The 16,920-nt window shown below is 31.7% G+C and overlaps 1 protein-coding gene across 2 annotated transcripts in view; it reads left to right on the forward strand.

Annotated features, from left to right (window-relative positions):
- The window catches only part of LOC126835864 (5-hydroxytryptamine receptor 1-like), a 152,152-nt gene extending 135,447 nt beyond the window's left edge, over positions 1–16,705 (forward strand). For both annotated transcript variants that reach the window (XM_050568710.1, XM_050568711.1), the window contains 2 exons: positions 11,724–12,086; positions 13,188–16,705. In XM_050568710.1, the coding sequence (XP_050424667.1) occupies positions 11,724–12,086; positions 13,188–13,463 (639 nt within the window). In that variant the 3' untranslated portion in view covers positions 13,464–16,705. The remainder of the gene's footprint in view (positions 1–11,723; positions 12,087–13,187) is intronic.
- Positions 16,706–16,920: the final 215 nt, after the last annotated feature.

Below are 16,920 nucleotides of genomic sequence, written 5' to 3' on the forward strand. Positions count from 1 at the left end.
CGAGGTGTAATTTCAACATTTCGCACATGTCCTACGTAACCGCTATCATCTTCTATATTATATTATCTTATAATATATTGTAAAAATGTATTGACTTGTATGTAGATTAAAGTTAGTAAATGCGCCTGTGACAGCATGTACTTAAAAAAAATTTAAACAAAACCAAAACTTTTTAATTTTATTTTATTTCACACATCAGGTCCGCATGTTGACAGTATTGTAGTTTACTATCGCCGTATCTTTACTTAACGAAAAATACCCCTCTCTAGTATACTATGAAAGGAACACGACTTCACTAATCAATCTTAACTGTAAAAAGTGTAACACTTCATTTAATAACGTCGTTGAAAATTGTAAAGCTTAATAGCGGTTAATTAAAAGATGGTTTAAAATAATTATTTAAAAAATAAAATATTTACAATCAAATTTATAGTAACCGTACTGTGTTATCGATAAACCTTTCCAAAAATTTACTCAAATCGTAAGATAACAATGAAAAAAAAAAAATTAATGAACCCCGTAAAAAAATAGTACACACGTCAAATTCATGGCAGACAATCGACCATAGAAAACCTAACGATCAAAATATATCAAAACCAAAAAGAAAAATAACAATTCCTTAAAGATTTTATTTCATAGAATTATAATGTAGACATAAAATAATGTTAATATTCTACGTAGAGCTACATGACCTCATTTTGGACATTCTCTAATTTGTTTTAATTTTTCCGAAATAATAATAACTTCCTTGAAATCAAGATTTGTTACTTATATCTTATTTAAATCTTTTTCGCGAAGTACTTTGTTCAGCCATTTCTAATATTTCCACTGTTAATATAAATTCTTTTAAATATACCTTTAAATATCTTTGTTCAACTAAACGTTGAAAATTAATTTGTATTTTTAATAAATTTGCTAAGAACCATTTTAATTTGTTTATAATTATTAGTAATTGAACTTCCAATTATTTTATTATACTATATGTAGTGAAATATATTATAAAAAAACGTTGTTTCTGTGAAGCTGAAAATCCTCAATTTAACATTAAATATTCGATAAAAAAAAGTTCTATAAAGGTTTCTAAACTTAGAAATTACTTTTCTTAAACATACAATCTGCACATTTTTTTTACGATAAGTATTTTTTTAAAACTATTTTATACAAAATATGTACATGATTAGCATGAGGAAGAAACCCCACATCGTCACCTCGTTAAAAGCTAAACTTAGGAAAATCTATTTCTTTTAAAGTCTTTATTTCAATCGAAACTCTATAACTGAACATATACACGTAATAGACATTTAATTATTGTTATTTAAACTTTGTATCCTTCAAAAGTGTCATGTCTCATTAGTTGCACTCTTAATTCGTCTATACTCGTGTATATATCTTAAAATAATCTTGTACAAAAGGGAAGATGGGGTTGTTTTGAATGCGTGGTATACATTTGAATAATGCTGATAGAATAGTTTTCACTGGGCTGAAAATATCGAGGAAAAAATAATTAAATTGTCAGTGTTTAATGTATTGTGTTGTTTATCAGCGGATTCTGTCTGATTAATTTTTTTAGAAGTTGCCAAGTTGTACCAGCTGTAATACGTAACGCAGAAGAAACTTGTAACAGAATAATTTTAGGAGAGAAATTAGCGTTCAGTAAAATAATTAAAGTATTTGAAAGATTTTGTATTTTATTTACATATAATCACGAACCGTGTGAGAAAAATAAACCTTTACTCTTTGGTTGGAAATTAATTGAATTCAAGATTTTCCATTTCAATAATTCCGTTACCATCATAAATCTCCTGTGCACGCATAAACGTGGATGTGTGAGGTAACCATAACTTTGATGTATTTCACCATCGCTTGTAATGTGTGAAAACAAAAAGAAATATCGGTGTAACGTGTGCAGTTCCCGCCATTTCCCGTCAGCCAGCACTGTAAACCCGATTTTTACAATATTATGTATTATTTTGTTTCAACGTTATGTGACATTTATTACGAGTTGACATAACGTTATTATACACTACAAGCAGATATAATTGCCAAACAAATATGTATATCGAATTCAATATATATTTTGTTGGCACTTTGCACCAAGTGGTTTTAAATATTGGTCACATTAAGTCACTATAGTGTAATATCGTGTCGTCATCCAACAATATCGTAACATTTCTTTGGAATTGTGATAAAATACTACAGGATGCCTTTTACTAAACGATTACAGGTGTTAAAACTTAAAACGTCAGATTTGCTGTTTCTTAAAATAGCATGAACAGCTATGATTACTACACGTGTTTTAGTGACTAATTTGAACAGCATTTAATTCAACTGGAATCTGAGTGGTATTTAAAAGTTGGTTTTTTGTGGGATTTTTCTGGTATATCCAGGAAGTAGATGCGAATGTTCTATTCGCTGCGCACAATTGCGTACTTTATTTCATTTTCTCAAATAAATGTTTTTTTTTTTTATATATTTTCCGGCATTTTTTACTTATGACAATATTTTCCCAAATTATACGTTTTTCCGGGATTTTGTTATTTTTCGGAAAGTTAAAATTACTTTCCAAGTATATTTTTCCAGAAAAACACGGTTTTTTTCTACTGTTTTTCTTACAAAAAACTCATTTTTCTAGGAAAATTTGAACTCTATAAAAGGTTATTATTTTTCCTACGGTTCAATGAGAGCATATTGAACACAAATTTATTTCAACTCTTGTTTGCACGGGTAATGGAGTTTTTACAATATTGTTGAAAGAGTATACCTTCTAAAATATTATTGTGCCTGAATATAGTAAATGGTATAGGTGTATGCAAATTTTGAACAAGATCAACACAATATTATTTTAAAATGTTGTCGTATTCGTATTGTGGCATAGGGCGGCAGTCTTTGTATATAGGAAGGCAATTCAATATACAAACCCCTTCTAATAGCATAACACTTTTTACGGCCGACAAAGTATATTATATACCAGTTCCGTGGGTGGAATTCGATTACCAGAAGCGCGGCCGCGAGCCATGAGGGAATAGACTGCTTTCACGGTAACTATCGTGCTGTGCGCTGAGAAAATAAATAAAATTGTGTTGCCGTTATAACGTTGGCGCTTCGACGCGACCAATATTGGATAAGCAAGCGGAAACCTGTTGGCTGTCAGAATTACCGTCCGGAATTGTGTGGTTCGATTATTAGAGGTCAGATCGCATACGGATGTAATATCAAAGTAGTTTTTATATTTCCAATCGGAATCGTAGTCGGGTTCGATAATTTCGTCACGTCCTATCCGGTTGTCTGTGTAGTAAGCACATACGGTGTGGGCCGGAACTTACTGTTAGCGGGGGCAGTAAATCCGATAAAATCAAATGTTTGCCGGTAACGTGCGTGAAAAAAAGCTCACCGTAGCGGTGGCAGGACTACGGTCCTCGGTGGGCCGAGTGGGGCGATCATAACATCAGGTATAGAGTATAGGCACTATTTCGCGGTGGCGTTATCGTGGTAGGTAGTTAAATGGAAAACCCTTCCCGGAAGAGACCGAATCCGATAAAGCATAGAAGGAAACGACGTTTAAATGTACACTGTGAAAACACACGGCAATAGTCAACTTTTTATCGTATCGGATCAACCGCTTACAATTAGGTAGGTATAGGAATAATTCTAGTTTGGTCGTTTTGACAACAATAATGAAATAACAATAATTGGACTTGTCTATGCACGGTCAGGTTAACAAACAGCTGTCGTTTCGCCAAGTACACGGTATCCTTGACACGTGGTCTACGTCAATACAATATAGGCCGGTGCTCAATGTAGTTAACGACGTTTGCCCGCGATTCCGAGATGGCCATGTTTACTGTTTTCACGTCCCATAAAACGCAAAGCGGCGGGCGAGCATATTAAACTCCAAGGCTTTTGTCGAAAGAGGCCGGGCCTGTCGCACTCAGAGATTTACAGGAGAGCTAAACGTCACTGCACCCCGGCACACTGTTGTTGCACTGGCTATAAAATGTAACGCTTCTTAAAAAAAAAGAGGGGTTTTCTGTTTTAGGGCAGGTCGCAGAGAGCGACAGAGGGTGCGATGGCCCATAAACGCGCGAAACAAAATATTCGTCTTTATAGGACGTATATCAAACACTTAAACGGGTTTTATTTGTATTTGTTCTTATGCCGCATTATCCCATCCCGGTGGCCGCCGTAACCTTCTGCATAGTATACTTGACAACGACACAACGACGTCCAAATAATAATAATAATAGATATAAAAACTGTATGTGCGATTAAGTAGCGGTGAAATTATTGTCAAAAGACTGCAGTGAAGTTACACCGGATACACCCCATTCTGGTCATTCACAGAAAGTCGCCGCCAACAGTCACAATAGAAGCCGAGAAACGCTAAACGACAGGACCTTAAGAACTTCCGGCCTAAAGTCTGTTCTAAACATTACTCACGACAAAAAAAAAATATCAAACTTTGACAATCGTATAAAAATGAACACCGCAAAATGTCGATGACGCGTAATAAAAATCCTTTTTGAAAGACTCCTTTATAATTTTATGTCCTTGGCATGTCGTGCGCCTGTCATATACAGTTGCCATACCCAAGTGGACCCAAGATTACTGTGGTCGGATGTCATATTGGATACACAGCAAACGTGTTAAAATGTAGAGCCGCTAGTGCGTTTAATAATTTATAGCCGACGTGTGGTTTACAAGTGATCCGAACGGCTTTGGAAAAATCCCTTCGAATGTGTCGGTTTCTTCGCTCGAGATTCTAGAATAAGAAGTAACAGTTGATAGTAATATAAAATAATATTAGGGTATCCCTTATTTAGGACTTTTTCGAAATATTATGCTCCCAAGGTTTCAAACTGTTGTAGTTGACAAAAAAAAAGTTACACGTTTATACCTATAAGTTTCACTGCTTTAGCTCAATATTTACCCGTAATTGTTGAATGGTGAAGTTTTCCATTTAAATAACACTTGATTATGGAAACTGTTTCTCAATAATTTTAGGAAGATGTTAAGAAAAATCTTAAACATACGTAATTTCAGCGAAAATTTCAAAGTTTAATCAATCAACCATTTTGCATATGCGCAGATTAGAATCTCCAGTTTTCCTTTAATTTCGGGGGTTTTTCATATGTATATTTTTACGGAATATATAGGCAGGATTATCATTTTGATGCAGAAGCAGTGGAAGATGGATGCGACGAATGCGCAGTAAAAATTATAGGAACTTTTTTTAAACCAATTATAACGGTTTGAACCTTGGGAGAATAACATTTTGAAAAAGTTCAAAATAAGGGACACCTCAATAAAATATATATGTATATATAAATAATAGTCTGCCATATTACGCGTGTTGACTGCCAACTATACGTATGAAATATTTTGTTGGTCATTTAATACGAAGCTCGGAACGGTATAGGTCATGTTAATATGATATAGGTATATATATCACGAGAGCGGTCGGCCTGCACGCCACTTCGGTTTACCCGTTGCCGGCGTCTCACCGACTTAACTTAATTTAAACAAGAACAATAGGTAGCACATATTATACAAGCAGCAATTACAAATTACAAGAATATAGTATTGTAATAATATAATAGAAAAGGACGTCCGCCACCGAAAGAAGCACCGGCATGGCCTTACGTTTCATTTAAATAAAACAAACAATCACTCCTCCACCGAGAACAGTAATCAACTTGAGTGCATTGCAAAGAACTTTTATTATTCAATTTAAACTATATCCACCGACTCCTGCGGCCACTATCACAACATCGTGGAAATATTTTTAATAATGCTTTCGAGGTGTTTAACCACGTAAACGAGATTACCTTGTGTGATAACAATAAACACATTAATATAGTTTGTAAGGACATATGACTGTGCAGTATGATTGAGACTATAATGATTATAACGAAAAAACATTCATCCGCTTTACAATTATTTTTATTTTACGCGTATCCCATCAATTGTTCAAACCATGTACATTTGTTATATAGGACTATTATTACGGATAATAATATGCCTACGGGTTTTGTACGTACCCAACAAAACCTTCCGTCGGTTGCTACCACCTGTGCCTACACCACCGCTTTATATACGTTTAATATATTTATACACATTTTAACCCATATAATAATGTCTACAACAGTCGGTATTGTTGTGTTGCTAACCCAAGGCGAGATAGGTATCCTTTTTGTATTTACACAGGATGAGTAAACCGCTATACCTAATATATATTATTTAATACCTAAAGTCTCAAATTTGCTTATCCTTCTTTAACAGCTATCGAACTTTGTGTTTGGTACGCTGGGAGCTATGATAACTGCGTCGTAAAGCTGTTTACGATAATTCCCATGACATGTTGTAAAATATCTTAATGTTCTAAACATTCAAGCAAATTAAAAGAACATCCTCTTTGAATTAATATATTGCCTAGTTATTTTAACAGTGACGGTAAATATAACAGTTCATGCGCGTAAAGCATTATGGAAATAAACAATGACAGCTATAATAGATAAATACTGGAAAAACTAAATTTAATATTATTTTCATGGTCGTGTTAAATTTGAAATAATCATTTTATACTTCCAAAAAGCCAGGACAGTTAAGTCAGAGACGTTATTATGATTAAAGGCCGAGAATCATTATAAAGTAACCTCATTCATGTTAATTTTTAAATGGTAAAAATAATCAATATTAATAAATTTCGCTTTTATTTCATGTCCAAGTATGCGCAACAATGTTTCTAAGCACTAGCCGCTGCTTAAAACTGGACGTTTCTTTCTCTGGGCGGATAACCGTCTGAGAAAAAAATGGCCTTAAGAATACCTTGTTCAGAACACAAAACTCGACCGATTGTTTCCAAACAAGAGTTTATACAACTATTTTTTTTTTCAATCCGTTTATTGGTTAAATGATGAAACATTCCTCCATTCTTCTCTATCCAAAGCGATTTCCTTTAATTCTCTATAGCTATGATCCTTCTCCTATATCCAACATGGTACCCTACAACTATACTTATATCTAAAGAATAATGCAAACATTAATTATTATTAATTTTAAACAAATGGCAATTTTGGTAGTGTTTTTCAGTATTGATGGAAAATGGTAAGTTTATAAATTTTACCTCGAAGTGAATACAAAAAATGAACCTCGAAATAAAGATGCCATAAATAATAATTGAAATTTAATAAAAATAATTGTTTGCCATATATCCCACTTAATAATGGGCCGAAAATAGAGCCCTCGAGTACCTTCAAAAAATGATTTGTAATCCATGTAAATAGTATAATATAAAGAAATTGGTCAAGCGAATAAAAAGTTATCATAAGTCCAGATCAAAAAATGTAAAATAATTTAAAACTAATCTTGGTAGTAAACGTATTCAACATTATACTTAAGTAGTTCTATTTGTTTGCTATTGAACAATGAATCTAACAACATTATAACTATATAGTCTAAATCAGTTAAAAGTGTATGATTTATTGATAAAGAAGGATAAGCTTATACAGAAAATACGTGTAATAAATTGTTTATATTTTAACTAATGAAGGACCATTTATAGATTTACATAGTAAAGGTGATGTGAGTCTAACATTTCCTTGTCATTTTTAATGTCCATATCGATGATAAAAAATTACAATAATAAAAATTTGAACTATAAATTAATCCAATAAAAAATATTCTAAGTTGTTTTTAATGTTTTACAAAAAATATTTATTTTAGCTATACCAAGTAACCAAAAACAAAATATTTTATATACTTTCATTGTTAATAGCTTGTTTTTTTTTTTTATGCTACTCAGTAATGCTTTTATCAATCATCAGTTAAAAACCCGAAACGTTAATTAGGTCCAATTGGATTCTACCCAGTACAAAGGGTGATAAATCTTAAAATAACGTCGACGAAAATTATCTTACGAAACGTCCACACAACCGTTACTGTACATAATATGACATAGATTTACATCTAAAGAAATATAAAACAAAATTTAATACTTTACTATATTGAGTTTGTTAATTAAAAATCAAAATTTGTGCACATATTTTTTTGAGAGAGAGATGAACAATAAAAAGTTAATATATATATATATATATATATATATATATAAAAACAAACACATATGTATTAATGAGTATGGGCGCGTTTAGCTATATTCATAAAATAGATAGTATGTAGGTGTTTAAAAAAATGAAAAAAATTGTCTACATAACACCATAACAACAGTGTGATACACAAATGACCACTTTTTTCTCACAGCCGATCAATTTGATTAAAAAAAGTATTTTGTAATTTTATAGATTTTGATACTGATTCAATGTTTTAATGCTCAAATAATTCTCCATGCGGCACCATATCTATTACATTTTGAAATTAATAGACAACTACGGTATTTATTCTTTTCGTCCTTAACGTCATCCCTGAATTCATCTGAGAGTTTCTGAGGAATGTTAAAGTCAAATCTTGTTATACAGATACGAGACATTTTTGACCTAAGATGTACATAATATATAAAATACAAATTAAATAAAACATAATACATTTTGCGAGATACATTATGACTGTAATTTTGACTTGTAATTTCTTAGTAATGATACTAAGAATCATTTAAAATTTATTTGATACATTTATGTAGGTTCTTAAGTAATTTAAGTATTCTTAGATTCTTTATAAAGCTCAAGTATTTAATTTGCATACGTTTTTTTATTATTTAAAAAATGTCATTATTTTTTCATTATTTTATTATTCAAAAAATTAATGTTATTTTTAATAAAGTTCGAAAGGGATTTTTAATTTTTCATTAAATAACAATTAATTAATAATTAATTATTAATTACCCAACATCCAACGTTGGACCTAATTTTAAATGCATTGAAAATTAAAAATAATTTCCTATAATTATCAAGATACTTACAGTGACGTATATATTTGAAAAAATAAGATTATTAAACGTTCTTTTAGTATACGATTAAGTGGACAGTTTTTGAACAATAATGTCAACTATATGAATACAAGTCATTCTACAGTAGTACAACTAAATAATACTTTAAGATATCGGTGCTTAAAAATTATAAGCCAATTTATCTATCATAGTTCCACCAAATTAGTTGAAAAAAATTTCATGCTTCTTGTTCAACTAGAGGTTTTTTTAAAAATAACATTAAAGAGATTCGATACCGGCCGTTTTTTTCCTCAAAACACATCATTTTTTGTCCACCGTACAGGCCGAACCCGTAATCCGATAAATAATTTGAAAACAGATTTGAGTTTGTTATGTTTCTTATTCATAGTAAGAAAATGATATAAAAAAAGTATCTTGTAGGATCCCAAGTAAACTTGATAACGAATTCAAATCTCTTTTCAGATTACTAATCGGATCACTGGTTCGGCCAGTGCGATGGACAAAAAATGTAATATTATATTAACTAAAATGGCTTTTACTCATAGACAAAATGATATAAATTAAAAATAATACCATGAAGCTTATACAAATTAACCAGTAAATTAATTGACATGTTCAAAAACCACTTTTTTCTTAAATATTGCCTATACAAAACTCCTTAAAATGGTCGGTATCGAATCCCCATAATATATTTACAAGCTTCCGAGGCAGAGTGGGATAATACACGGTTGCCCGTTCGAATCTCTTTTGGCGGTTTGGGCGTCCTCTGAGGTGAAATGGCCACCTGAATCTCTTGGGTGCCAACTTGTTTCCAAACTAGCGTTAGGTGGGCAAACAGCTATAAACCGGGAAAATGCCAATTATTCCAATAAAACATCATCGGTAGAGAATACGCAGACGTTAACGTAATTTCATTTTCAATTATATTTATTAATTAACTCAGTGATATCTAATTAATTTTAAAAATGTATTATTATTTACACAAAATAAACAAATTATAAACGTCTAGAACTAAGTATAAAATATAAAAATCAATATGTAATTGAATCAACAATTTATTCTATTAGCTTTTAATTTGGTTTAGTTGACAATTATTATTTTATATCCGTTTTATCATAATGGTACTGTAAGAAAAAATGGCAATATCTCGAGGAATTTAGTACTCGCTTACGCTTTTTAAAATATTACCTATTTTTTTTTAATGGGGAACTGTTGGTTACATGACTTCCCATTATTATCTATTTCCTGGTATCTTTTAGTATACATTTATTTTCTTCACGGTCTGCTTGTTGTAACGGTTGTTTTTACATTCGTAGTAAATCCTTTCTAAATCCTTTATGAAAAAAAGAGATTGAAACAAAGATCGCTTTTTGGAGAACCAGACAAGTCAAGTCTAAAAAACGACGTGGATTATACGCACGTTTAATTTCTTTTTCTCCTCTTTTGTATTTTGTAACATTTTCTTTTACAGCCCTCTTATGAAAACATTCTTTTGAGATTAAGAACAGTTTTTTTTACGGTTAGGTTATCGAAAAACAAACTCACTAGAGACGCACTATTAGTAGAAGTAAAGTGTTTTACACTTTACTTCTACTAATAGAGTGCGTTTAACTTTTACGCGTTGCTGTACTTAATTCATAATACTATATTGTTCTCATTGTCTAAAATATCATATGGAAATCAGATTATCTTTAAATTTAAGCAGAAAGTTTAAAAAACTCACTGTTTTAGTCTTTCAAGGCAGACGTTATATATTTCACGAGAACCTAACTTAACCTACCATTTTTGGGAAGGAGGAGGGGATGCCTCAGTTAGAATTATTTGCGCCACTGTATATTTGTCATAAATATTTTCATAAACTAACATTTTTGTCATAATTATTTTTTATAAAACACTGAATTCAAAAAACACAATTGGTCTGAGAACTTGAAAAATCTAGAGTTTCACAAAACTTTTCATCTAGTCATTTGAAAGTCTTATAAATGTCTAACATAAATAACATTTTTTTTTTTAAGTGCCTAAGGGCATTTTTATTTAAACGATTAAAAATCGTTATAAATATAAATCAAAAGAGTATTAATACATACATATGAGTAAAATATATATACACATATACAAAACATGTGTGGGGTTCTACTTCCAGTGAAGTAGTCCTATTCTTAATCTAATAATTAGACTAAGTCGAATGGCTTCAGTCGTTTGAGTCGTCTGATGTCTTGCGAGTTGTCGAGGAGTTGTATGGCAGCTGTATTTAAGTGAAGCTCCAGTCTTTTTGCGTGTTTGCGGGCAAACCGGGTAATTTCATCCTGCACGGATGTTATTTTTAGATCGCGGTGGATGATGTCGTTCTTATCATACCGATATGCTGCAACAAGCAGCATATCGGTTAATATTTTTTTATTGTTATAAATTAAAATATTAATATAATGTATTTTTTACGGTTTTTGACAATATATTACTTCCTAAAATTTTCTTACTTGAACTAAAAATATTTTTTATATAAAATTAATTAGCTACAATAACTATTAATATCAGACACTTCTGTGACTTAAGTATGTGAAGAATATAAATGTAGTGGTTTGGATTTGTATGAGACTTATCCCAATAGACCGTCTTCTTTATCATAACCAATCGGTTATATTATCTAAGTGTAATTTAAGTCACAGTTCATTTATGTCTAATCGACAATGTGCATTCTTAAATATGTGCGTTTAAAAAAAGTAAAAATATTTTTTTTTATAAATAACTTAATTTTATGCTATGTTTTTATTTATTTTGAGTATATTTATATTGTATTAATGAAAGTGTTATTGTTGTTTTACAGTGTAGCGGCACGGGTGGCAGCATTGTAAGAGACTGTCGATGTTGCTCGATGGTACGACGGTCAGTAGGTGAATATCAGTGTCCAGTACTGATGGTAGTTCCCAGCAGTAATGGCCATAATAAAAAGCCAATGAACACATCGAAGAAACCAGAAACTGGTGGTAAAAAGCTTAGGTTCCAATTGGCTAAAGAACGAAAGGCTTCCACTACTTTGGGTATTATAATGAGTGCGTTTACGGTGTGTTGGCTGCCATTCTTTGTACTGGCCCTTGTCAGGCCTTTCTTGAGTGATCCATCCAGTATACCCAGCTCACTGAGTAGCCTGTTTCTATGGCTAGGATATGCCAATTCACTCTTGAACCCTGTAAGTATTGATACACTTAAACTTTCTATATATCCGCAATAGCGACCTGCGAATTAGTATTATAAATTAGAACAACTATGTATAGGTAGATATTTAGTCTGATAAGCATAGTGTTAAATTAGGTACTAAAATTATCACTTTGTCAACGTCGATAAAATAAAAGTGTTCAAAATTATTTTCACTCAAAAGCCTGGTTAAGTTTTAAAAATATATGATTTTAACTGCCCACTATATTATTTTAGAAAATAATATAACCAACTGTGCTGCGCTGAAGCGTTATTGCGTATGAAAACATGTCTGCTATAAGTCTTTGTGTGCGATCATGGTTAATGGTTGTCTCGGCTAAAATATGTAATAACAACATGTTTTGTAACTTTTAGATTCATGCGCTTGTGAGAAAACCCGACGACAGATATGCCCCTTTGTGTTCTACGAGTGAGTCGCCTTGTGTTAAAACCTATCGTATCGTTATTATTTATCGCGCAAAATAAAACTTTTAAATGTAATCATAAATACGAGCCGTCGTTTTATATAGGATAGCTTGTAGCTGGGAGTAATATGTATAACACATACGACTACAGAAGATATTATGTATAGAAGACTTATTTCTTTGGAGTTAATGCGTTGTGCGCTAGATACAAATTATTATAGGAATAGCTGGGTTGTCAAAAGTTACATTACTTAGAACTGCCGAGAATAAGACTGATGTATCTGCTATCTAACCATAATGAAGCGTAGTTTGCTGACGTTTTGATTTTGTTCGTACGTATGCGGTACGTGTACGTGATACAAGGGAAAGTTCCCAAAGATCTTTGGGGAATACATTCGAGAAATCGCGCAAGTTTCTCAAAACTCATACGCCGCCGTGCCATATGCTCTCACATTGTATGCAAAAATGAATGAAACGCGCGCAATACGTAGGTAATATTGTTGTACACTAACTCTGCATTACATTGTATCAGAAGTCGGCTCTGTTGAGTTCGCGGAAAAGTCTTACGACGCACTCCGACTTTGATGCGCACACGCTATACCTTACAGCGGCTATTACAGCGTGCGTCGGACATTTACTGAGCATCACCGTCGTTTGCTGGTATGTTGCAGGTAATCTACGCGACGCTGAACCGTGACTTCCGCAGGCCGTTCCAGCAGATACTCTACTTTAAATGCGGCTCTCTGAACCACATGATGCGCGAGGAGTTCTACCACTCTCAGTACGGCGATCCCGAACCACAACACTCCACGCACTATTGCGTCATACCCGGCGAACCCGCTCTCGTGCCACATCGCACGTCCCCGTCGAGACAGCGACCAGACGACACGGCGGCCGGTTCCGCCGAAATCAGTCAACAAACCATGGCGTCCGAATCGTTCCTCTAGTAATCACTGGCAACGTAGGTAAAACATCTCACACGCGAACAGCGCACAAACGCGGTGGCCGACAATGTCCGACACAGTTCTTGCCAAAATCCGATTACAATATAGTGTTATAATTTACATAAGTATCGAACATAGCGGTTTGTTTAAACGAGAACAGCATTGTTTGGAACTTGTCCGATAGTTGTGTAAAACACGATTATTATTATATTATTTATTAATTATGTATGATAACAAAAAATGTATATTTTTCTCGTACTCGACGTGTATTTGAATAATAAATATAACATAATATTATAGACGTCAAGTAGGTATTAAGTGTGATCGCTAAACAAATATGAAATTATAGCATATTCAAAATTAACTTATAACCGACTTCTCGTGGCGTGGGTCTCGGACGTTCACCGGGGAAACCGTATTGACTATTAGATATGTATTTGTTGTAAAAAGTGTTTGATCTGTATTAACGACTTATGATAATTATTTATTACATTTATTTTTAACTTCGAATTGTTTTGTATTTTACGTGGAATTAACTTACATACTTGAGGGTACGTAATTATTTAGCAAACCCTTTTTTTCATGTCAAAACATTTAACTTGTATTGAATACAAAAATATATGTATGTATGTACCTATGTATAATATTATTTTTCTCTGAAAAAACAACAATATTGTCATTGTGAATATCGCTTGTTTATTTAAGAATTATTATTTTATCAATTTTACTGTTCCTACGTGTATTCATATTTTTTACCCAACCAATAATTGTATTATAATATAATATATATGTGAACAGAGCTTAGGTTGATCCAGCTATTATGTATTTATATAAATACTGATATATTAATTTATGATTATACCCAAAACACGTAAGTCACGTGAACACCGATATATTTCAATGTTTTCTTTTTAAATGTAAAATTTAGGTACAAATTCGCAGTTATCCAATTTTGTTTTGCTTTATATGGAATCTTGTTTTTTTTTCAATAATATATTATAATGTTTTGGAAGCTACAAACTAAATGGAATAAAATAAAATAGATTATTATAATACATATCGCCAATAAACAATTAAGTCAATTTATTGAATAACATTAAACACCGAAAATGCCCTAATAATATTGTACCTACTAGTGTATATTTAAGTAAATATAATGTTTTTCTAGTTTTACATAAACGCACATTTTTACACAGAAATTTTTATCACGAAGCGTCCAATTATGATTATATTATTGTTTGTTCATTTAGATAAAAAAAATGTAGTTTTCGGATAAAAAAAAAATTGTTATAAACCTAAGCATAACTTTAGTACTTCTCTAAATGTTCTCTAGTACCTATCAGTTTTTTAGACTTATTAAATGGATTTCTAGACATAATACTAAAATCGAATGTAAAAATATTTGTCTAATAATGGTGTTATAATATTATGTAGTTAAATATGTGATTATTTAATACTTTGTACCTTGTATTACTAATCGATGTGATAGATACACGTTTTATTATTATTATTTTCTTTATCCGAGGATAGGTTCTAGTTGCGTCCCAACTCCGAGACCAGGTAAGACTTAAATTTATTTACGAATTGCGTCCCGATGACTACTAAATCCTTAATCGCATCCCAAATCTAGTAAAATTTAAAGGTCTACTCTAGTTGCGTCCCTTTGTTGAGTGCCATAACAGAATCAGTGGGTCCTACTTTTCAATAACGTGAAAAGTACTTTTATAATGTTCTTTAAATACTTTAAAATAAATAAAAAAATAAAAAATAGGGTGTACTAAACATTAATTGCAATCAATACATTTCATATAGGTACCTACTACTTACAAATATACCAGCAATATAATATTACCAGCTTAGTACCTACATCGTACTCCATGATAAAATGTATGATCCGGGCCGTCGCAAGGCATAAGCAACATAGATATATTGCCTATGCCAGCATTTTATTAAGGGGGTAATTTTTTTACAAATTGAACATTTTTATAAGCTAATAATTTAAAAGGCGGCAAAATTGTAGTTTGTCTAAATTGAAATATTGTCAAGCACTTTGATTTTAAAATATACTAATAAGCGGTGCTATACAAAAGAATGGTAACCCATTTTATGTGGGATTCCCCCCGTCAACAGAGGTATTCTGACCATAGTGTATGAACAGGCGGATGGTAAACTATGACGAGGGTACCTACGATGACGGCGGGAATCCTGGATCAAATCGGTCGCCGTTCTTGTGTACAGCACCGCTTATATGTAAATTTAAAATCAATAAAATGAATAACGACACAAAAATATTAATGCTGTTTTATTTCACGCAGCTGTGATTAAACTGAGCTTAGCAGGCAAATCATAGAATACAATTATATATAGTTGTACATGACGTATGCTCTATAATCGGTAACAAAGTAATTTAAGTAGTAATTAACAAAGTAATCAAGAAGGCGAGAGACAGTGTATACATATATATATATTCAGTTATAAAAGTATATACAAATAAATGTATATACAGTATAAAAGTTTTATAAAGTATAAAATAAATATACAGTATACAAAAATTAACACTTGTTTATAAGTTGTTAAACACTACCTAAGATAATCCTTATTAGTTATATAGATTAATAGATAAATTTTAATTTTAAATGATAATATGATACCTGATAAGTCATATGTTTTGTATTAAATGGTTGCAGTAATGAAACAAAATAAAAATAATATGTTCTATAGAAATGTAGATTCGTCTTTCTGGTTACACTGCAGCTCGCCTTTTCGTATACTTTATAATATTTTACTTCTTGCGATCCTCTGGTGTAGGGTGAAGGAAGGTATTTTCGTGGCATAAGCAATTTCGTGGTATAGACGTGGTTAAAATAACTGTGTTTTAACAATCAGTGTGATTTTCAAGACAATTTTCTAATAGGGAATTACGCGATACGATCAACAAACTATATCACGAAATTGCTTATGCCACGAAAATACCTTCCTTCACCTTATATTGCCTTTTGGTTACGATAAGAATGGGGCGAAATTCATAGTTTCTGGGACGCAATTAATATTTGCTCTTCATTATCGCTTGTTTTTACGGTGGAGTATTATTATTATTGTTACCGTAAAATAAGGCAAAAGATATATTATGTATGATAATTAAACATATATAACAAGCGATGTATCAATTGCAATATTTCGGAAATGTGTAAAAATTCTTCCGAAAGACATTTAGGTTGAGACATGTAAAATAATACTTTTTAGACACGTCGAGTTAAATTGTTATAAAATATTTAGTAAGTAAAAATATGTGTTTTAATATAAAAAAAAAAATAATAATATAAAAAATGTATATAATTGTATATAATATTATATTATGCTTAAAATGTATATTATCCTTATTTCACGTTACCAAACATGCTTCTATCTGGGACGTTTTCGATATGAGAATATTATAATTATCTTGTACAACGATTATCTT

Source organism: Adelges cooleyi, unplaced genomic scaffold, assembly GCF_023614345.1.
Source record: "Adelges cooleyi isolate 19-005CV unplaced genomic scaffold, UGA_ACOO_1.1 ACOO_flye_CR_arks_rails_tigmint_CR_PRNA_23, whole genome shotgun sequence".
NCBI classification, from domain to species: domain Eukaryota; kingdom Metazoa; phylum Arthropoda; class Insecta; order Hemiptera; family Adelgidae; genus Adelges; species Adelges cooleyi.